Below are 23,815 nucleotides of genomic sequence, written 5' to 3' on the forward strand. Positions count from 1 at the left end.
ATTTCACCTAAACGAGTCAGTTCAAATTCATTACTCAAATGTTTAAAAATTCTTGCAGTTTCAGCTTCATCCTTTGATGCAAGCAGTATGTCGTCTACATAGACTAATAGAAAAACCTTTGCTGAGCTTTTCAATTTAACGTACAAGCACTGATCAGCTGAAGAAGCTTTGAATCCTAACTTCGACAGCACTTCATTCAAACGTTTGTTCCAGCATCGAGCCGACTGACGCAATCCGTAAATACTTCGTTTGAGTCGACATACGAGCGTTTCCTTTCCTAGAACTTCGAAGCCTGGAGGTTGACGCATGAAAATCTCCTCTTCAAGAAAACCGTTGAGATATGCTGTCTTTATGTCCAAGTGCTGAACAGTTAAATTGTGCTTAGCTGCGACTGTTAAAAACGTCCGAAATGTTGATTGACGGGTGACAGGCGCGAATACCTGGTCAAAATCAACACCGAATTGCTGTGTATAACCCTGTGCAACAATCCTGGCTTTATATTTCACTACTTGGTCTTCCTCATCGCGCTTGATTTTAAAAACCCATTTCGAGCCAACAATTTTACGTTCAGGTGGTAACGGAACAAGCTCCCAAGTTTCGTTGCGTTGATGTGAGTCCATCTCCTCCTGCATTGCCTTACGCCAATCAGCATCTTCCATTGCCCTCTTGTGGTTATCAGGTTCTTCTACTGCACTCGCCGTGATACCAACAGAATAATCGAGAACATAGTCTTCAAGATGCCGTGGGATTACGCCTCGATTCTGTCTATCGGAACGTCGATTTTCATCCTCATCCTGAGTAGGAGTACCAAAATATTCCTCCGTAGAATGTTCGCCATCTGTGTCAGTTTCGCATTTTTCTTGCTTCTCAATTAAAGGCAAAAGTTCAATGTTGTCCTCAGTCTCCTCCTCAACCCTGCCAGGCTGGGTTTCTGAAACTGGTATCTCCACAGAAGACGTTCCGTTCCCATTTTCTATGAAGCGAGCATCGCGACTTATAGTAATGGAATCATTTCCAAGATCAACAAATCTATAGCCTATATGCTCCATTGAATATCCCACAAAAGTTAATTTGCTTGCTTTCGGTGCCATCTTAGTCCTCTTGACATCAGGAATATGAACGTAGGCTTTGCTACCAAATACCCGCAAGTGTCTTAGATCGGGTTTTCGTTCCCACCACAGCTCAAATGGAGTTTTCGCTAAAGACTTGGATGGTAATCGATTTTGGAGGTATGTCGCGGTTAATACAGCTTCACCCCAAAAACGCTTAGGAAGTCCGCTATCCAGCAACATACACGTTGCCATCTCAGTGATCGACCTGTTTTTGCGCTCGGCTACGCCGTTTGATTGAGGAGAGTAAGCAGTTGTGTACTGTGGTTTGATACCCGCTAGGCGATAGAATGCTCGTAGCTCTTTGTTATCGAATTCGCCGCCTCCATCTGAGCGAAAAACTCGAGGTTTATGCCCAAAAATATTTTCAGTCCAGCGCACGTAGTCAATAATATTCTGGGTACCCCCCCATTTATTCTTCAATAGGTATGTAACGGTAAAACGTCTAAAATCATCTATAAGATGCATCACGTACCTATTACCACTCGGCGTGACATTTTTCATAGGGCCGCATAAATCAGTGTGAACAATATCAAGAATATGGGATGACTTCCTCTCAGTGACTGCTGGAAAAGGGACTCTGGCAGCCTTTCCCTCTAAACAATGTTCGCATATCAGTCTTAGACCACAGTCACTCACCTGTATTTCCGTTGCAAGATTCTCCTTCAAAACACGCTCGGCGGCCGCCCAATCACGGTGGCCTAAGCGTCGATGCCAAAGGTGCTGGCAATTTTGTTTGTGTTGACACGATGTAGCTTGTAACGAAGACGCAGCTAAACGCAGGTGATATAAACCACCAGATCGAGCACCGGTTGCTACAACGGTACCCTTCTTGTCAATAATTCGGCAGCCATTTTTGTTGAAACACACATCCAAATTTTGCTGCGCCAGTTTCTCCACAGACACCAGGTTAGTTGATAACCCCAGGACATATTCCACATCACACATGTCAATCTTGATCATCTCGTCACGTCATCACCATCAATACCGTACAATACACCACGACCCTCACCGAGAATCTGAGTTTTCCTTCCGTCAGCTAGAGTAATCCAACCTCCTGTAAACTTTTTGAAATTTCGTCGCAGCACATGTGCGCACTGGCACCACTGTCTATGATCCAAGATCGATTTTTAGTATCGCCCACAACAAAAGCGATTCCACGGTTGTCTTTATCGACCACTTGAGCTTTCTTCTTCTTTCTTCATAGCTTGCAGTTTTCTGCAATTTATTCTAAGATGACCGGGCTTTTTACAATGGTGACAAACACGGGTTTCTCTACCTTGACGGTTTTCTGCACTTCTCATGGCCCTTTCCACTTTAACTGCACCATTGTTGCGTTCTAGCCGACGTTGGTACTCATCCATCAATTTAGATTTTACCACATCAAGTGTAAGATCGGCTTCTGAACGGTTGTCCAATGCCGTCACTAAGCCGTCATACGAAAGTGGAGGACTTCGCAGAAGCATGCAAATTTTTATATCTGCATCCAACACCATTCCCGCAGCATCAAGGCGGTCAAAAATTTCATCTATATCGAACAAATGCTTCTCTAGGTCACCGCGCTCGGAAAGGTTTATTAAACACAACTTTTTCAACAACGAAACGCGCACTGAGCGGGTTACTTTTTGGTGATAAGCTTTCAATGCATTGAAAATATCATGGGCAAAAACGCAGTTTCTAACAAAAGGCAGCTGGCGTTGCTTTTGCTTTCCGCTCAGATGTCTTCCGTTTAGCGTTACGCTCGTTTTCTTCGGGAGGCTTGTTCACTACCACTTCCCATAAATCTTCTCGGCATAACAAGCTTTCCACACGCACTTTCCACGTAGCCCAATTCGTTCCATTGAGCTTTGGAATCGAAAACTTCACGTCAGTCATTTTTCAACGTTTACGATCTTTCGCGGTAATCTATTTTTAACTCTTCGCACACACGTGGCGGAGCACCAGCAATAGCGGCTTTATCCAACCAATGCTTTCTATTTAACTGTTCCTCCGATCAAACTCTGGACTCATAACCTGATGGCAGAATCATAGCAAACGAGCGGAAGCAGTTTCGGAGTTTCGGAGCCACTAGTTAAATGAATTACACACGCGAGAAATACTGTAACATAAAGGTTTTAACCGAACGCAAATAATAAAAAACTGTACGTGGTATCAGTCTGTACAAGAATGGTGCCTCTTCCGGTTTGCACGCTAAATAAAGGTTTACCAATGTTGGCTGTACAGGGGGTAAGTCGTTGCGCTTTTCTACATGTGCTACCCTGACAGTAGGAACCAATGCACAGGGGCAACACATTGGAATGCTGTTTCCACACTGAAAACAAGACACGACTGGTAGATTGGTTGCCATCATTCACAAAAAGGTTGTGTGTTGCCAAAATATGGCAAAGATTTTCACTGGAGTAAGTTTCGGCAATGCACATATCACTGATGTTGCTGCTATCGTAAAAGGCAACTTTTATTAAGAGAAATGCTGCTGCTGGTGAAGTTGTTTATACCACTACTGCTACTGATACCCGTTGCTGCTGGTACTCAAAAATATTATTTCTTCAATCAAGTATTCATTTTCTCCTCAAAAGGACAATTTATTGCTCAAACTTAGATATAATTCTGATCGCATCTCTGTGTTATTCCCGACAGTGAGGATAATGCATTCTTCCGATAACACAGAAAAAGCTGTTTTTACACTGAAAATTTAACGGCCCACATATTATTTGTTGCTGCCGCTACCGGACATAGACAGCTTTTTACTAGAGCAAGTACCGCTGCACCAGCTGGCCCTGCCACTACGGCTGCTACTGCCGCTTTTTGATAGAGTAGGTGCCACCTGCTGCCTCTACTACAAGAGCTACCACTACTGCTGCTGCTAAGTAAGCCTTGTACTAGCCGCTGTCCAGAACTAATATGACTAATTAAGGTTGTAGTGTGTATAAGCCACATGAAAGCCACCACGTGGTTGACTACGAATTTTCATTGGCACAAGCCTCGGAAATAGTTAATGCGCTACATATAAAAACACTGTCTATGTTTTCATCACCATAACAAACATTAGGATATGTTTTCACATGTTACGCATTAACTATTATCGAGCGGTATGCCATTGAAAGTTCGAAGTCGACCACGTGATGGCTCGAAGTCGGCCATTTGTGGCTTCAATACACTTCCACCTTAAGGTAGGAGCTGGCTCTTATATAGGCCAAACAGTACAGTGATTTACTAGGTATATAATTCTGTCGACCGTTTTAGGGAAAGCAATTATTCAACAACCCATCAGATCAATCGAAATCTGTGTTCCAACAAGTATTGACCATTTTTAATAGTAAAGTAGTGAGGGACAAAAGTACACATTGGCTTTTCGAAACATACGAGCAAAGCAAACTGGCAACATTGCATGAATTTGCAGCATTATAACGTCAGTGATCACAAGACTGGGACACGGTTATATGGGAAAAAAGCGATGGTGTTAATTTTTCGCTCCCATGCACTTTTCGTGTTCCTTTCTCTTCGTTGTTCGTGGCTGAGAAAGGTTGCGGTATGCTACCTTACCAGGGTCGCGATACCTACATCCTGCTGATGAGGCTGCCATCTTAGGTGTAGCTGGCGGGATACAGCATTCCATAATTCAGCCGCCCGCTCCGGGTCAGACGCTGTTGTACGACGCCCCTAATATGGGGAAACAGGCGCGTACGACTCCCTTCCCAGTCAACATAGGACCATAATTTCCACCGGGTGTTGGTTACCCGATCTTCGCTAAGGTTACTCGTATCCCGGTCAGCACCTTATGGAGGTTGGGATAGGAGTTGCTGGACAGAGGTGATAGATCACAATGGGGTCTCAAGTTTCGTGTTCCACATGGGTACTATCACAAGTATGTAACTTTTCAGATCGATCGGTGGAACTATATTTTTGCGCCTGATTATTAAAGTTTCCATACGATTTTATATGGGAAAATCCACTTTTTCAAAACCTTATTCTCTAGAGGTGTCCAGTTGGCCCTTAAATATATTTCGGTACATGATATTTGTAGGAAATTTTCCTGGGAAAAACTTTTCTGAAGACCGTAAGGCGCTACGATGCTTGTAGAAAAAGTTATTCACCCGAAACTGATTTGTAGCTAACATTTATTTTTTGTCCCACCCTAGTGATCACACATGTAAACTAGGGATTTTACGGATATCCGCATCCGCAAATGTAGAACATCCGCATGAAAATTGACATCCGCATCCACATCCGCACCCGCATCATACCATGCGGAAGAAAATATCGTTTCATAAAATTCTGTAGAAAAATTTTCCTTGGTGTATTTACTACTCGCTTAAATAACTTTTGCACTGGAAAGGGACATGGTCATGTGAAATAAGCAAAATAAAACACAAGGGATGCTATGAATATCCGCATCCGAATCCACGAATGCGGAACATCCGCATCCGTAATCACATATCCGCATCCACATCTGCAGATGTCTGAAAAATCACATCCGTAACATTCCTGATGTAAACACATAAGATTCCGTTTAAATGGCGTGAAGTTATGAGGACAGTTGGGTTTAGAGATGTTTTGATCTAATTTTCTTAGTTTTGGGGATTGCGATTCTTTTATTCGGAAACTACAGAAACTAAAGAACAAAAGAGCCTAAAAAACTTTTGCATAATTGTGGTTTGTAGGGTGAACTTGTTTTGCCTAAAATAATTTGGCGTTTGTCATAAAAATCAAACCAGCTGAACAACTCATTGTAGGTCAAAGGTCCGCATATACTGCGGGGCAAAAGTACGCCCTAAGTTTCTGTAACCGCAACGAAATAAATGTGTTTAAGCTCAAATAGCATCCAATATAGATATTTTTTGCATCCGGAATGATACCCAGATATAGGAAAATAGCCCAGAAGCCATTTTGAATTCCAAGATGACAACTTCCGGTTTCTCGGAAACAACCCCAATATGTGTATTTCTGGAATTTGAATGATGCCCTGAGGCCGGAAATCGACTTCAGATGCCATTTTCAAACTCAAGGTGGTGTCCGTCTTGGTTTTACAACTTTCTGATAACAGAGTTCGCCGGTGAGCTACGCATATTCAATTTCAACAGAGCCAGTATGAAAATGATCGATTTTGGTACAAAAACAGCGCATTGGATTGAATCGGTATCATGCTCTTGGTGATAATTTATTTTTGTGTAAACTTCAGAGAGAAAATGTTGAAATACTCAAACGTTCATAACTTTTTTGTTTTTCATTTTACCATCACCAAATTTTGACGGAAAGTAGTATATATTGTCATCTTCAATGTGTAGAAAAAATATATTTTTTTTAACCCGTAAAGACCCGGGACGGAACTTTTTTTTTAAAAATGCTCGTTCTCAGCACTGGAACGGCCGATTTGGGAAAACTTAAACTTTTATTCAAGGGGAATAGTTGCTCTAAGTTTTGGTAAAGGTGCCACCCCTCTGGACCCCTCCCCGTTTTTGTGAGACGCAAATATGTCTGTGTTTTTTCTCCAATTTTTCAAATATATTGAGCAAACACTGGTAATTTTCATACGTATCAATTGCTCCATGTATCAAATCATGTCAGGTGGATGAAATATGGTATGTAAAAGTGAATTTTGGAGTTTTCAAATTATTTCAGTACAAAATCACAAAACTACGTATTTTCATAAAAAATCAAATAAGAAAATTGTTCTTCAAATTTTAAGCTCTACATTTTTGAAGTAAGGTCTCCTGAATCAATACGCGATGAAATATTCATTTTAGTATGCAAATATTTTGAGAAAAACGAGTTTAAATTCACCAAAGTATGTATTTTCATGGAAACCTGATTTTCTCAGTCTCCCACAGTTGGTTTCAACTTGGCTCTTCAATTTTCAAGCTCTATATTTCTAGAGTAACGTCTTCTGAATCCAAAGATGCTGAAAGATTTATTCTGGCATGCACAGATTTAGAGAAAAACGAGTTTGAATTCACTAAAGTACGAGTTCTTATAAAAACTTGGTTTTCTCTAAATCTGTGCATGCTAGAATCTTTCAGCATCTTTGGATTCAGAAGACGTTACTCTAGAAATATAGAGCTTGAAAATTGAAGAGCTAAGTTGAAACCTACCGTGGGAGACTGAGAAAATTAGGTTTACATGAAAATACGTACTTTGGTGAATTTAAATTGGTTTTTCTCAAAATGTTTGCATGCTAAAATAAATACTTCATCGCGTATGTATTTAGGAGACTTTATCGCAAAAAAGTAGGGCTTAAAATTGGAAGGACAGTTTTGTTGTTTGAATTTTTATGAAAATACGTAGTTATGTGATTTTGTACTGAAATAATTTAGAAACTCAAAATTCACTCTTACATACCATATTTCATCCATCTGACATGATTTGATACATGGAGCAATTGATACGTATGAAAATTACCAGTGTTTGCTCAATCTGTTTGAAAAATTAGAAAAAACACAAACATATTTGCGTCTCACAATAACGGGGAGGGGTCCAGAGGGGTGGCACCTTCACCAAAACTTAGAGCAACTATTCCCCTTGATTAAAAGTCCAAGTTTTCCCAAATCGGCCGTTCCAGTGCTGAGAACGAGCATTTTCAAAAAATAAGCTCCATCCCGGGTCTTTACGGGTTAAATATACTTTTTGAGATATTTAATATATTTTGTGACAATTTGGAAAATCTGGTACAGAAACAAACATTTTCTTAGAACCGCATCTTCATTATTTACAATTTGGTAAAGACACCATTTCAATCAAACAAGCAGTTTTTCTGATATAGAAATTTTTATCCATCAGCCAGTGGATAGGACCTTTTGAAACAGCAGTCGCGAGTCTACATGAAGATCAAATAGCATATAGTGACCTTTTTTATTAAAATGGAACAACTTTGAAAAGTATCAGCGAAATCGGAAACGATCGATCGGCATCGATTTGTGAAGTTGCGTGGATTGCCTGAGTAGTGAGTGTAGGTGTTGTTTATATACCCCCTGATCGAAACCGATTCTCAGCTGTTTCAAAAACATATTGATTCGATTGGAATGGTACTAGCAAAGCTAAAGACCTTTTGTTTATTGTAAACAGTCTTCGCAGCCAACTGTTTAAATGTACAGAACAATTGCTGGGCTAGTGCTACGATCCTATTGACACTAACAGTCTCTTTCGATCCGGGACTCGAACCTACGACGACTGGCTTGTTAGGCCAGCATCGTACCTCAAGACCAGCGGTAGGGAATAGTACTACCCCACTTTAAGCTTCAAACGCCAACGTTACTTTTCGGAGATTACAACCTATTGCGTTGGCTCATTTCAAACAACCTTCAGTGGACACACTGCGTTTACAAATTCCCGATTGCTGCTATTCTCTCCTCGAAGGTTTCTGACTGCATGGTTTGACACAAATTAATAATTCGTTGATCGATAGTGAACGTATGCTGGATCAGATACAAGTGAATGCCCAAGCATTGCCTGTTAGGACTACTACTGCCCTTGTTTACTTAGTTGACGTAACAACCAACACCTGGGAGGAAAACGCGTTTTTGTTATTTTAATCCAAATTATTATAATGAGATACAATTTCAACAAAATAGTCTGTCAATTTCATGAAGATTGATGTTTGAATAGAGGCCCCATGGATTATACGCAGAGCCGGATTTAAGGGGGGGCCCAGGGGGACCAGGCCCCGGGCCCCCACATTTTTGGGGCCCCCACAAAACGAGAAAAAGTTCTTTTCTCTATCAAAAATGAGATTCAATCAAAAGTTCAATTCACAGCAAGAAAATTTGAACAGACCATTTCAATTTGAAACTTTTCTTCAGTGTTGTTTTTTCGCGAGCGCCAATATCACAACTACATCCAAGATCCTTCGATTCTCTTGGAATGACACACATTAACACACCATTTGAATCGAATCAGCGCGCATGGGAGATCAAGCAGGAAAGAAAATACATAATCCACAAGTTTTTTTAATGCATTGCTGTTGATTCCGAAAATAAGTTTACTTGTCCGAATCAGGGATACCAGATTTGCGTTGTAAAATGCAAATGTTCAGAGTCCGTGTGCAGATTTTATTGACCTGCAGATGTGTGTAGTTTTTCCCTAGTTTCTGTAGATTATTGCCAGCGTAGCCTTATATTTGAGCAGTCTTACTCGAATTGTGTGCAAATTTTTGCCTGCGGATCGCATTTTTTTCAAATTGCGGCAGGTTTTTTTTCAGATATCAAGAAAAAATTTCCGGATTTCGAGCAGTTGCAGACATCTTTCGAAAACATCAAACATTATTTTATTTAAGGATTTATTTGAGCCTAATGATCTCGAACGCAACTGGAGAAAGGTCTTTTTCGAAGATGAAACCTATTGACAATAGGTTGCGTACGACTATGAAGAGTGGAAGGCTGTCAAACTTAGCATTGTTAAGTTGACAGTACAATATCCTGAAGGAGCTGAATGTTGATTATTCAATCAATAAGTTCTCTGCAAAAAAAAACTCGTAAAAAAAATCTAGCAAATTTTTGGTAACTTTTCAATAACAAATAAATGTTTTTAACTCGTACGATAAAAAAACGGGTTTGTTTTATTTTGGGGCCCCCACTGAAAACTGGGCCCCGGGCCCCCACAATCGTAAATCCGGCTCTGATTATACGAGTCTGACCGTGGTAATTGATCCAGAAAAACCGCTTCGCCAGTTTATGCGAATAAACATGCATTTTTCTCGCAGATTGTTCGCATAGCTTGGCGTAGAAACTCGACTACTTCTTACTCTGCCTCGCAGTTGATTCAGTTTTATCAATCGTGTTTCGGTCAAACGTCAGTTATTGTCCATCGGCAGTCTCAATTAGAAAAACACGCACGAACACACATAAAAACACACACACACACATTCATAAAGACTTACATTTACGCTAAGGTGGGTAATCGTTACATGGAAAAATGCAAACTTAACAGCACAGAGCCAGGACAAAGTTTTTGCCTTTCTCCTAGAAAGGTATAGCAATCACTTGCAAAACCGAAAGTATAAAAGTGCTCCAAAGGGCCGAATGGCATATATCACTCGACTCAGCTCGACGAGCTGAGCATTTTCTGTATGTGTGTGTGTGTGTGTATGTGTGTGTGTGTATGTGCAGATTTTTATTCTCACTCACTTTTCTCAGAGATGGCTGGACCGATTTTCATGAAATTAATTGCAAATGAAAGGTCTTGTTGCCCCATAAGACACTATTGAATTTCATTGTAATCGGATTTTTAGTTTAGAGCTTATGTTTAAAAATGTGAAAATCATGAAACATCAATATCTCAGAAACTACACAACCGATTTGAACAAAATTGGTCTCAAAAGAACGGGCTACCTAGAAAACCCTTAAGTTTTTAATTTCATAAAGATTGAACTTGTGGTTCAAAAGTTATGAAAAGAAACGTGTGCTGAAGACTGTTTAATCTCACTCATGTTTCTCAGAGATGGCTGTACCGATTTTCATAAAATCAGTGTCAAATGGAAGGTCTAATTGCCCCATAAGACTCTATTGATTTTTTTGCAGTCTGACTATTACTTTGCCTGTTATGTTTAAAATGTGAAATCCAGCTATGCAAAGGAACATATTCCGAAGACTACTTGGACTCACTCACTTTTCTCAGAGATGGCCGACCCGATTTCCTCAAAATTAGTGTCAAATGAATGGTCTTGCTGCCTCAGAAGACCCTATTGAATTTTACTGTAATCGACCTGTAACTTCATTCGTAATGTGCCGACTTGTGAAAATCAATTATCTCAGAAACTACACAACCGATTTGATTATTATTATCAGATGAGCGGGCTAGTTAAGGGTTAACTGATGAATTATGATTGAGCCCGTGGTTTCAAAGTTTGGCTGCCCTACACGTTCCCATTTCATTTGATTATAATCGAACTTAAGCAACCGTTATGTATTAAATTGTTAATAAAACAACGAAAGTCTATTATCTCAAAGATTACATGACTTATTTGAACATAACTAGTGTCATACGAACGAGTCATCTCTCAAACTTACAAATAACAAACTTCATAACAATTTGATATGTGGCTCAAAAGTTATGGAAAGAAGAGAAATTCAAAGACTATTTAAAACTATACCTGCCTTGATCGATGTATGTGGCCTCAACATAATTTAAATGTGGTGTCGTACTATTTGAACGTTCCAAGTTCATTGATTCCTTGCGGTTTGTTTGAAGTCTGCAAATGCACGACGAATCGGCCATAAGATATGATCAAATTCAAAAGACAAATCGTTTGAAATGAATGGTTTTATCGAAATGACAAAATCTTCGACTTTTGGCTTTTGGCGCCCCAATTCTGAATATATTCATATTGGGTGGTATTCGGTCATTTTCAGCAGGTTTTCTGGCATCAATCTGACACCGGAAATACCCATATTGGGAGGTATTTAGTATTTTGGTTGTTTTCCAGAAACTTCAAAATGGTGTCAAGGGTCAATGTTTGGTTTCTATGCATCATCTCGATTACGGAAATATCCATGTTGAGTATTATTTGGTCATTTTCGACTGTTTCCTATAAGTTGCCATTTCGCGATTCAAAATGGTGCAATGTTAGCTCATTGCATCATTCTGGTTCCAGAGATACTCATATTGGATGGTATTTGGTTATTTTAGGCTGTTTTTCACAAACCGGAAGTCGCCATCTTGGATTTCGAAATGGTATTTAAGATAGTTTCTGGCCTCTGAGCGTCATTCTGGTTGAAGAAACACTCACATTGGGTGTAATTCGATCATTTTCCGCTGTTTCCCAGCAACCGGAAGTCACCAACCTAGAATCCAAAATAGGGTCTTTGAACGATTTCAGCTGCTGTGTATCATTCTAGATCCGGAGATACTCATGTTAGACGGAATTCGGCCATTTCTGGCTGTTTTCCAGAAACCACAAGTTGCCATCCTACAATTCATAATGGTGTCTGAAGTCGATTTGTGACTCCAGTGCATCATTAAGATTCCGGAAATACCCATATTGGGTGATATTTGGTCGTTTGCCGCTGTTTTTCCGAAACCGGAAGTCGCCATCTTAGAATTCAAAATTGTATCTGTGATCGAATTTAGCTCCTGTGTATCTTTCTTTATCCGGATATTATTATATTGGGTGGAAATCGTCCATTTTTGGCTGTTTTACAGAAACCGGAAGTTGCTATCTTACAATCCAAAATGTTGCCTGAGGTCGATTATGGAACATATTTGTTACCACTAAAAACATTTACCTGCCAAATATGGTTCCATTTAGTTGATTAGTTCGCGAGATGTGCAGAAATTTGTGCAGAAACATGTGCTTCTGGAAGAGGGAGGGGCGTCGAACCAATATGGACATATGTTACCCTTTAAAACATCCACATGGCAAATTCGGTTTCATTTGCTTGGTTTGTTCTTGAGTTGTGCAAAAATGTATGTTTCATTTGTATTGGACCCCTCCCTTCCAAAAAAGGGAGGGGTCGCAAACTATCATAAGAACCTTTATCGGGACCAAAAACCCCTTCATACAAATTTTCACGTCGATCGGTTCGGTAGTGATCAAACAGACAGACAGACCGGACTACCTTTTTATATGTATAGATTACAACATCAATATCTTAGAACCTAAAGAGTGAATATACATTTATTGGATTGAAGCGTTCATGTAAATCAATTTTTACAAATAAAAGTTTGAATGAGAAAGGCTGGTTCTGACCGCTAGGTGGATTAGTTTAGGTTATTTTTGGTTCAATTTAAGCCCCAGACAATGCTAAACCTGCCGGATATGGATTACTCGTGCCTCTGATTGGTGCATTACATATAATGCATGTACATAAATTTGTATTAAAATTAGTATAGGAATACTTTATCGCATGGTATAGTAGAGTAGTAAGCTTGAAACAGAAAGGTAAAACTTACACACAAGCACGGATATGAATGTTAAGCGTCACTTACTTCAATAGTGATACTACCAATAATATGAAGTGCGGAGTACAGAAAACACTTGGGCAATATTACAATAGATCTAAGCTCTGGTCGCAGTGATGAGTCCACACAGAAAAAAAAAATTGGCCAAACAGACAGAAGTTAGACAGAGTCTATGTGTATATAGAGTCGCGCGAAGAGAAAATCTATCGTTTCGGCAACACAGTTTCTATGCCGTTTGTTGCCAAAAACTATACAGTTCTGTTTTTCACCATGCATAAGCGAATATCATTTTTTGAAATTCTTCACAAGGTACACAGTTTTGAAAGATTTCACCGGTAATGTTTTGTTAAATTTGAGTGAACCAGTGTACAGGTTTAATGTTGGATTGAAATGTGTAAGTGAAACTTCGGAAAACCACATATTCTTTATTACGCTCAATTACAACACTTTTCATCCACTCCTAACATTATCACCTTGTTTATTTACATTGCTCGATTGGTACCCTCGTTTGACACTGATTTGGTTCCTTTGGTTTCATCTTTGCGGGACTCTTATTATAAACATAGACTCTGTAGTTAGACAGTCGAATAAAACGACTTAACATAGACAATTGCACCTTGTATGGAGTGACGCCAGTTTTGCAACCAAGTGGCAGTTACGCCAAAACGTTTTTCCAATATTTTTCGAAAGTTTCAGAACAAAATAGTTTTCTTTTCATTTGTAGTGTATGTATCTTAGGGAAAGGAATCTGAATCAACGAAAATGTGCATTTTGGTCTTTTTGGCTCTTACGTCAACTATGTAAACAGGGGCAGTTTAGTGTATTTTTATTCATTAGTGTTTACTAAAACACGTGGTTCTCATTGTGCACAACTCGGTATATGAAGTTATTCGTCTCTGTTACACAGAACGATCACATCTTGTTATATTCTTATTCATTTGACTCATAGGTTCGTTCTGGCCATAGCTACACACTTAGATTTTATTGCCGAGAACTCAACAGCTGATAAACTCAGCGAAATGTTCTACAAGTTCTCGGCAGAATTTTTAAGAACTTCGGCAAACGAAACGTCAATACTTGCTGGTTTACGGTAAATCGATATATTTGCTGAATGTTCGTCGAAATATACTGCTAACATTCGTTAAAAACTTCGCCGAGCTCAATCAGCTGTTGGGAAGTTTGCCGAGATAAATTAAGTGTGTAGTACGTTGGTAGTCAAGTCGTAGAAAGTCCCATGACTTTAAAAAATTAGACATCGTGATTACTAAAGATCCGTATCCAGTATCAGTAGAACAGTTATGCTTTTACACTTATCCATACAAATACCTTATCGCCATAAGTTATTTGTATAGATAAGTGTAATGAAAATGGCAAAGTATGGGCCGGAAATATCTGCGGGCCGAAATTACGTCCTTTTTATCCTATTTGTTTTTTTTATTACTTTGTGATCACAAGCACTTATTACGCAATAATACATGTTTGAATTTTTTTTCTCTATGAGAGGTTCGGTTGTTTAAAAATTAAATGAGTTGTTTATTATTGTAAATGCTATGAAGCAAACCAGGAAATTTAAATAAATCTTCTCCTAAGTAAGGAAAGAACCAAATTTATTTGATTTGTTTTATTTCAGGTGTTATTGATGAACTGACTAGCAAATGGAACAACCAGGACTTTTGTGAATACTTAATATATACCCCCTTGTTCCACGCTCTAACTGGAGTAATTTGGTTAGCATTGTTTAGCATGCACGGACCAGGCGGCAAAGGTAACGGAAGGTAATAATATATCACCATTCTTTGTCGAATAGCGACCAGAATTAGACTATACTTGGGAGGGAGAAACGGATACAAATCTATGGGAGTGGAAAAATGAACCAAAATGAGCTGTCCATTAGAACCATGTGAATGAAACACCTTTTATTAAAACAATTTTCAACGCAATATTTTTCGGTTTCGGTTCGGATATTGGTTTGTACATAAAATAATAAATTTTATAACCTTCAGTAATAATCATGTCTGCGTACTACGATTATTAAACTTGCGCTTTCTGGATTTTCGACTTGGATCAGATTTCCTTTCAAATTAAAAAAATCTCTTAACCTACTTCTGTTTTATGTAGCAACTATACACTTCATCAAGGTCGAATCTTTATTTTCGTTTCACAAAGTAGTGAGATAAGTAAAGTAGTAAAATTGTAAAATTGCAACTGCTTCAAACCGCGACAAATCTACCTCACAAGTTCTGCTTTCGTACAAATTTCAAGAAAGTCTGCGTTAATGAACGTAAACTTGAAAATCTGAAAGAATTTTATACAACAGCAAAATAAAAAAATCTACACACAGTTTGTTCTACATACAAATTTGCAAATTTAGTGTACCTGATGTTACTAAAATCTTCGTTCGAGTCATGTACGGATTACAGCAGCAAGATAGTTACACGCTATCCATCGAAGACGAAGGTGCGTTTTTTCTGATTTAACCAATTTTGAGTGTTTTTTTTTTATTCCAACCGCGGTGTTTATTCGTAGTATTCGTTTCTCCCTCCCAGGACTATGCCATATTTCACATGGTATCGCCAGATTATATCGGATATCACTTTGGGTGTTCGCACTGCACTACCGGTATCGTGGTTTTTGTCACATTTGAGTTAGCACCGGGAATCGACTTGTTTGTTACCATATTTTCCGAAAAAAAAACTGAAATTGATACTTTTGGAAGGGAAAACAAGATAAAATACCAAGCTGTATTTGTCTCATATAAGAAGTATCCATATTTTGTCCCAGATGTAAAGTACCCTCATTCAGTCCCACTGCATAGTGGTACAAACTGCGAGCCTATAATCTAGCTCCAAATTACTGTAGGTATATCAGATAATTTCAAGCATGTGACTCAAGACTCAAGCAGTGGCTTAGAAGACTGCTGAAGATGAATGTGCGTGTGTGAGCATGTGGATAACGAGTTTTTTAAACCATTTTGGTGGTTCTGGGTAAATGATTTGTGCTATATAGAAAGTCGTAAAAATATTTAGTGAAAAACGCAGGAAAGTAGGAAACCTTTATTCGTACCATAAACCGGTGTTAGATTATTCCAGTGAAGCATCCTAAAATTTCATGGCTTATTTTCAGCAGGGTTTAGTTCTTCTCGGTAGTACACACTTAGTTTCTTTTACCGAACTAAGCAAACTTTTTACTGAGTTTTCAACAGCTGAGCCATCAGTAATCTGTTTAGTAATTCATTTGCTTGACGAGCGTTCGGTATTTTTTCATTGTTGCTGAAACGTCAAATAAAGAAGATAGCTCAGCAAAAATTTACAAAGCGTTCATCGAAAGTTGCTGCATGTGTTAGCATTTGCAAACCTGATGATTCGTCACAAATTTACAAGTGTTCCGCAAAATGCAACGTAAGCTTTTTCCCGGTTATAATAATATAGATAAATATGAATGTAACTATTGCTATAGCTGCTATTGCAACCGATGACTAATTTTATATAGGTATTTCGGATTGTTCAGACCATTATACTGATGTTTCATGCACATTCGACTAAAACTAGATACGTATGAAACGTGGCGAATATAAACTTTTTATTAAAGATTTCATGTAAATTAATCTACTGTGGTGGTAAATTTGAAAGCACGATACCGCTTTTAGAGTTTTTTATCCAAATGGCTCGTAGAACACTTTAAATAACACAGCCACGAAACTCTTCTGAAAATCTCAAAATGGCAGACTTCTAATGTGCGATTCTGTTATGACAGATGCAGAAAAATTACCGAACAGTATAGTAAAAAAAAACAAAAGTTCAGTAAATTAATTAGAGATTTTTCAGCAACATCTGGATAAGTGCTGATAGATCGTTAAATATTTACTGAACTATAAAAAAGTGCTAAAAATATTCTAGTTCACTGAAAAGGTCAGCAATGTTTTTTGCTGAATTCGTCAAGTGAATTTTATTGAACAGTATTTCGGCAAAAAAGTTAACCGACATCAGTAATTTTTCAGGAAATTACAGAATGATCAGTAAAATTTCAAGTTTACTGAACGCGACCGTAATAAAAATTACCGAACAATCAAGGCGGAAATAAGTGTGTAGACGAGAAAAAAACACATTTTTAAACGGCAACTTTGAGGCATGCACCTCACAAGAGAAGTTATTGACAATAATTATCGTATTATCAATAATATTGACGACTTAAAGATTGAAGTATTTCCATATAGGAAGTATTTTCAACAACATCATCAACACAAATTATTACAATATTTCAGCTTAGTAATAATTCATCACCTTTCATACATAATTTTATTCTATTTATAATTGAGGGAACATACTCAGCGTTACTTGGAATGAAAGGTTTCAAAATTTAAAATCATTTGTTATATTTTACTCCGTATTCAACCAGCTTGGTTGAAATGCAGAATGGCACATTCAGCTTTTCCAGACAGTTTCTCAGAAGTTTCTCAGTTTCTCACCTTCTAGAGGGTGACACCCAGAGGACAATTTTCATGCGGGTCACCTTCAAACAGGTTACATCCATGAGATTAATTATCAATTAGGTGGCGGTCAAGGTGGAACCCTCGAAAATTACATAAATTTGCCCCTGAGATAAAATGACCAGACGTCCCGCTTTTCGCGGGACAGTCCAGCGTTTTAACAAAATGTCCCGCGTAGAAAAACGTCCCGCGAAATGTCCCGCGATCATCTAAAGTGTAATGCACGCCTTTGCAAAGTCCCGCGGTTTCAAAAAAAAAATGTACCACCAGTTGTCACATATTTTCACTAGAACAGTTGTTAATGCCAAATGTCTTGAAAATGCATGAAACGTCGGGATCTGATTTAATCCCGATAAAACGATTTACTGGGACTGGTACTTAAAAATTCATGAGCAAGGCCAGCGGAGAGTTTTCTAGTCCAAAAATTTCCTCAAGATAAAACCCAGAAAATTGTATTTTTTCGATTTTTGAGATAACTCCAGATCTTGACGTTTTATGCATTTTTAAAACATTTGACATTCAAAAAATCGATACCGACAACTGTCCCAGTTCCAGTTAGACATCGAAATGAACATTTCATGAACTTCATCAGTCAAAATAGAGAAACTTGGACCGCTTTGAGGCATAACTTTTCGAAGTCCAATTGAGTTGATCTTTTGTATGAGAACCTTGTGCAAGAATACGAAACTTTTGAACCTTACTACAAAACGAAATTCAAGCGTCAATTTTTCTCCATACAAGTCAAGTCATTGCCACCCTACTATGCACGTATAATTTTCGATCATTCCGAAGAAAAGTTCAAATTAAAAACCAACACAACCCCTCCCCCCTCGTCTAAAAATTGAATTGGTGTCTCGCGCTGAAACCCTAACTCTCTGGTCACTGAGAGTATAGTTTCAACCAATTTTCAAAAACTAGGTAGATTCAGTGCAATTGAAAACGAGCGTGCTAACTCTCACAATTTTTGATAACAAGATGATTTCGCTGCAATTTGGTGGGGGGTGACAAATTTTCCGCCCCGGGTGTCACCCGGTCACGCTACGCCACTGATCTCGACCATGAAAATACCCATATTTGGTGCTATTCGGCCGCTTCAGACTGTTTGTCATTAACTCGAAGTCACCATCTTGGGTTGCAAAATAGCGTCTGGGATTTATTTATTTTCATATTCAAGTATTTATCCTGATTTCTTAGAACGTTCAATTTTGTAGTGTGAAATTTTCCAGATATTCAGAGTTTTTGAAAATAAGAAGAATTATAAGAAGCGACCGCAAGATTAACGTAGAATTACGACAGCCTGTCTTACACTGAAAATAAATCGCACTTGGCAGTAACGTGTCGATTTTTTACAGTGTATGTCAATAATTTTTTGCAATAGCTTTGGAAATACACTCGATGAGGGTTAATCATTTTAATGGTGTGAAGCGATATATTTTTCCGTATATGTTTCGTATATTATTGATTTCTTGTAAAAATGATTTCTTGTGGACATTCTGTCGAGCCGGACCGATAGCACTCTCATGAAGGCAACAAAATAACATGTATTGTGTCGTGTTGCGCGGCTTGGAAGGAAAAAATGTTTCCTTCCCCGTGTCGCATGGAAGCAGATTGTTGCGTGTTTGATACTGCGACGGTAGACATCAGTATGAAGGTGGAAATTCTGGTGTGATGTCTAGCAATAACCGTCTTCTTCAGGACACTACATCCTTGTTAATGAAGTGTTATGAATTTTCTAAAACGGACTCAGCAATGTGAGCAGAATTTGCTGAACTTTTCTGTTTGGGATCGGATTTGTTTCGCATATACCGCTTGTGATGCACAGTATCAATGAATCGTTATATACATCACACTGCTGCGCAATTGGAGCAGCATCAAACTGCAATCAAAATTGCAGTTTAGTAATAACCATTCATTATGCTCTTCCAAACATATTTAGTAGCCTTGAAGAAGGCTGGTTGCTGCAGTTGCAAATTTCATTCAACTATCGCATAAATGCTTCATGATCCAGATAGCGCGCGATATCCGCTCTGACATAGATTTTTCGCACGTTGTGGAATGGGATAACTGGAAAAATTATTTCCAGTTATACCATTCTACAACATTCGAAAAAACGAGGATGGGCCACGCTGCACACAGTTTGTCGGTATATAAGCTAAATTCGAGCGTGAAAGCGCATTATTTTATCGTCAACTGTGTACCTGTCAACAAATGTATCATCATTGAGATGGCACCAGAGGCAAGCGACAAAGGAGCCAGGAAATTTGTCACAACAGGTCAAACCTATTTTTTTCGAACTGAATTTCTATTTTTAACAACGGCTTTTTCCCGTTAACACGCAAGTTCATTAAGCAGACAGTATGTGAGTAGAGAAAGAACGAAAAATAAGCGAACTGGAAATATGATACAGATTTGGAAAAATATACCGCATCCCGAAGGTCAAACCTACTATAGTCAAACCTTGTTGTAAGGAGAAACATTTTCGGTTGCTTCCCGTATGGCGGATTACAACAAACGTTCTACTATTACACTTGCCGCAAAGTTCAGACCGCCGTACGTTTGCTGCTCCAAGTAAATTGTTACATTCCTCTTGTCAACCTATTGTTGCCTAATAAAGGCAACAATATAACATGTATCGTGTGTTGCACGGCTTGAAGGAAGAAGATGTTTCCGGTCTTGTGTCGGATATAAGTGTGGCAATTATGCTGTGATGTCAAGCAATAACCGTCTTCTTCAAGACGTTACATCCTTGTTAATGAAGTGTTATGAATTTTCTAAAACGGACTCAGCACCGTGAGCAGAACTTGTTGAACTTTTCTGTTTGGAATCGGATTTGTTTCGAATATACCGCTTGTGATGCACAGTATCAATGAAGCGTAATATACGTCACACTTCTGCGAAATTGCAGCAGCATCAAACTGCAATCAAAGTTGCAGTTTAGTAATAACCATTCATTATGCTCTTCCAAATACATTTAGTAGCCTTGAAAAAGGCTGGTTGCTGCAGTTGCAAATTTCATTCAATTATCGCATAAATGCTTCATGGTCCAGATAGCGCGCGATATCCGCTCTGACATAGATTTTTCGCACGTTGTGGAATGGGATAACTGGAAAAATAGGTGTGACTAAAGTCGCATGGAAGCAGATTGTTGCGTGTTTGATACTGCCGACGGTAGACATGAATATGAAGGTGGAAATTCTGCTGTGATGTCGAACTATAACCGTTTTGTTTTAAGACGCAATAGCGTAAGTGCTGCATTTCTGTTATCTGCTGCCATCCAGCACTAGAACAAGTATATATTACAACCGATCCGCCCCGGGTGTCATCCTCAGGGGGGTGACACCCATGAAAGTGTTTTCATGCGTATGACCTTTAGAAGGGTGACATCCGCGAAAATAATTATCGATTATCATTTTCTCCTATTGCTTGCAAGATAATTTTACAGAGACCTATGGGGGTAACACCCAACATTTTCCGCCCCGGCTGTCACCCAGTCACGCTACGCCACTGACAAAGACAAAAACTATCAGTTGTATTGCTAGTGACGCTATGAGCTAAGACAAAATCGGTTTCATGAAAATTAGTTAGTAAGTGAAGTAGACGTTTCAAGCAAGGACGGTGATTTCTCAGAATTTTTCGCCTGAGAGCCACGTCTGTTTATCTGTGCTAACCAGTTCAAATATAGGTAATAATAATTCTAGGAATAGTCCGTCTAGTCCATTTGATTATTTCGAAGGTAATAATAAACTAAAATTATTTTTCTCATGATCAGATTATTCAGATTATTTTTCTACTATGTATTAGTTCTATTAGACAATTTTTCTTCGTGAAAGATTAGGATTCCATAGAGATACAATAAAAAGCTAATGTTCATCATTTTGGAAAGATGTATATGAAAAAGTTCCAGTATGATTCTTTTTTTGCTATCAGTTTTGTATTCCGACCTCAGTGATGCATCAGCGTTCACTTTTTATTGATTTGCATTTAGAATTGATTGCCAAACCAATCACCGTAAACGTTTGTGCCAGATCTGCCATCTTAGGTTTAATTAAAGATTTTTCGTTTATGTGGAAAAGGTAGTCCGATACTTGGTGTCGCCCAAATAAAGGGAGTCTCTAATTGTAATAATTATCGATAAAATTTTGCTTCATGTTTTTTTTTAATAACGTTTTCTATTTCCAGCATTATAGCTAAACCTTGGAGAATCATATTTCCCTCGTTCATCTTCTTCGTTCTTTGCGCAATTTCGGCTCTGATATGCGCTTCGGTTGGTGGTAATGCGTTGAAGGAATTCTGCGATGAGTTCAATAAAGTGCACCTTAACGATGACTTTGACTGTGGACAGATGATTTTGTATTTTTCTTGGCAAGAAAACGATGAGCTGATTCGACCAGATAAAAGCTATTATCTATTGAAAGTTTTTCCGTGGATTTGGGCTACAAGCTATATAACTGGAACGTTAGTAATGCTGCTTCGGATCTTACTTGTAACAGATTTTCAATTAATGAAAATAGTCATTTCTACCATTAGCAAAGAAACTGGTAAGGTGTTTCAAAAAGAATCTGTATAAGTTGAAAATCTACTTCAATTGCAGATGACGATGATTACGAGCAACAAAGTATAGATAACTTAAAGGAAAACGTCGTCATTAATTCCAAACCGTTGGAGCTTTAAGCACAAAAAATATGGCAGTCTCTTCACTGATTTCGAATTAACGGCCTTATTATAATAAATAGGTTTCTCGATCAAATGACAATCGTTTTCTTAATTCTTGAAGTCGCAACTAACTCGATCGTATTAGATTCGATTGAAGTATTCAATAATTATGGTGATTGATTCAATTAAATTATTCAGCCATGATAAACTGATACCTACCTGAAATACTTACTACAGGATAGAAGTATTCTGTCACAATAAAGTTACTAATAAAAATAAACTCCAGGAACGCCAATAATAAAATGTTTACTGACTGTTTTATTTACTTCAATAATCAATAATCGTCAATAATCGAATAATAGCCAAGCTTTCCAGGAACTGTCGGGCGTCTATAACTAACGCATAATTTCATTTTTATCGAGTTATCTGCTATTTATCGATCTTTTTTCCAGATAAATTTCTAGATCTTAGACGACGCTTCCAGGGGTTGACAGTAACCCGAACCTTTGACAATTATTTTCAAGATGTTTTTCCATTTTTCTTGCTTCCGTTCGTTCTAATTGTTGCAATCTTTTTCTTGCGTTTTTCACCAGACCAATCAGCATCATCTTCGTCGTCTTCATCAGCTCCAAAATAGTTGCTACCATCTCTAGAGTTAGCAAGCCGACGACTAGCGATACGAGATGAATTTCGACCCATTCCTTGAGAAAATACGTATATGTATAGCAATTATGTTTGAATCATGCCTACAACTACAATTCAACTTACCCATGCATTTCTCCAGATGAGGCGCAAATCTAGAAGCAGCCACAATTCTATTACAGTTTGGACAATTGCAGTCTATTGCTTTCTTGCTAATAGATGACCCAAACACATCCGTATCTGGCGAATCAACGATTGTATACGGTTTGCAATCTTCTGGCTGGCCTTCAATTGCTTCACAAGAACCTGTCTTGAACGCGTGATGTACCTCGAAAACAACTCCTACTATAGATTCATCTATCAACGATTCGAGAAGATAGATAGCGGCTTTTTCTCGAAGGTCAGGATCACTCATATAGCTTCGAAATTCACTGACTAATTCTGTTTCGTCTGCATATTCAATGTGAACAGTGTCATTTTCACTCATAATCGTGTTTAAAATAACTATAATATTGTTTCTATGATAATTTAGCATATACGGTAATTTCAAGTAAAACAAGAAACAACACCCGGAATTGACAGACGACCAGAGATGCCAGATGTTTTAAAAAATGTCTGGAACTGCTAGAAAAAGTAGAAAAATTTGAAATCTAAATAAGTACACACTCCTTTGTTTTTACTCTAACCTGATAAAGATCTACTCAGTTTGAAATTTTTATGTAAAATGTCAAAAAGTTTTGGACTAACTGCTTTCATCCTTTGGATATTTTCTTTTTATCCAGCTCATTTAATAAAAGAACATCTTATCGCTTTAACTTCCCAAACGAGATTGATTTATTCAGTCTAAACTTAATCCTAGAATACTTCTTAAATTATAAAGGTACGTTTAGAATATTAGACATGTCGGTATGTCTATGACCACTGCCGAAATTGAAAGTCTGCTCGATTTACCGTTCGACATACTTTTTCGAACCTGGGGTGGCATTGCGCAGCAGATTCGAACGATTTTCGCTACTTTCGAGAAAGTCACATACTC

The 23,815-nt window shown here is 38.3% G+C and overlaps 2 protein-coding genes across 4 annotated transcripts in view; one reads left to right on the forward strand and one right to left on the reverse strand.

The window, feature by feature from the left end:
• The window catches only part of LOC129728721 (uncharacterized), a 106,409-nt gene extending 84,178 nt beyond the window's left edge, over positions 1-22,231 (forward strand). For all 3 annotated transcript variants that reach the window (XR_008728655.1, XM_055687179.1, XM_055687183.1), the window contains 3 exons: positions 14,629-14,773; positions 21,664-22,022; positions 22,076-22,231. Coding sequence is in view for 2 of the 3 variants with exons in the window: in XM_055687179.1 (XP_055543154.1) it covers positions 14,629-14,773; positions 21,664-22,022; positions 22,076-22,155 (584 nt within the window). In the remaining variant the exon portion in view is untranslated. The remainder of the gene's footprint in view (positions 1-14,628; positions 14,774-21,663; positions 22,023-22,075) is intronic.
• Positions 22,232-22,435: 204 nt separating this feature from the next.
• On the reverse strand, positions 22,436-23,382 carry LOC129728737 (SAGA-associated factor 11 homolog). The gene is made up of 2 exons (XM_055687195.1): positions 22,906-23,382; positions 22,436-22,838 (listed from the first exon to the last, which is right to left on the reverse strand). Exons 1-2 carry the CDS (start codon positions 23,312-23,314, stop codon positions 22,657-22,659), a joined length of 591 nt encoding a protein of 196 aa, XP_055543170.1. The 5' UTR covers positions 23,315-23,382; the 3' UTR covers positions 22,436-22,656.
• Between the last annotated feature and the right edge of the window lie 433 nt (positions 23,383-23,815).

Source organism: Wyeomyia smithii, chromosome 1, assembly GCF_029784165.1.
Source record: "Wyeomyia smithii strain HCP4-BCI-WySm-NY-G18 chromosome 1, ASM2978416v1, whole genome shotgun sequence".
Lineage (NCBI taxonomy): Eukaryota > Metazoa > Arthropoda > Insecta > Diptera > Culicidae > Wyeomyia > Wyeomyia smithii.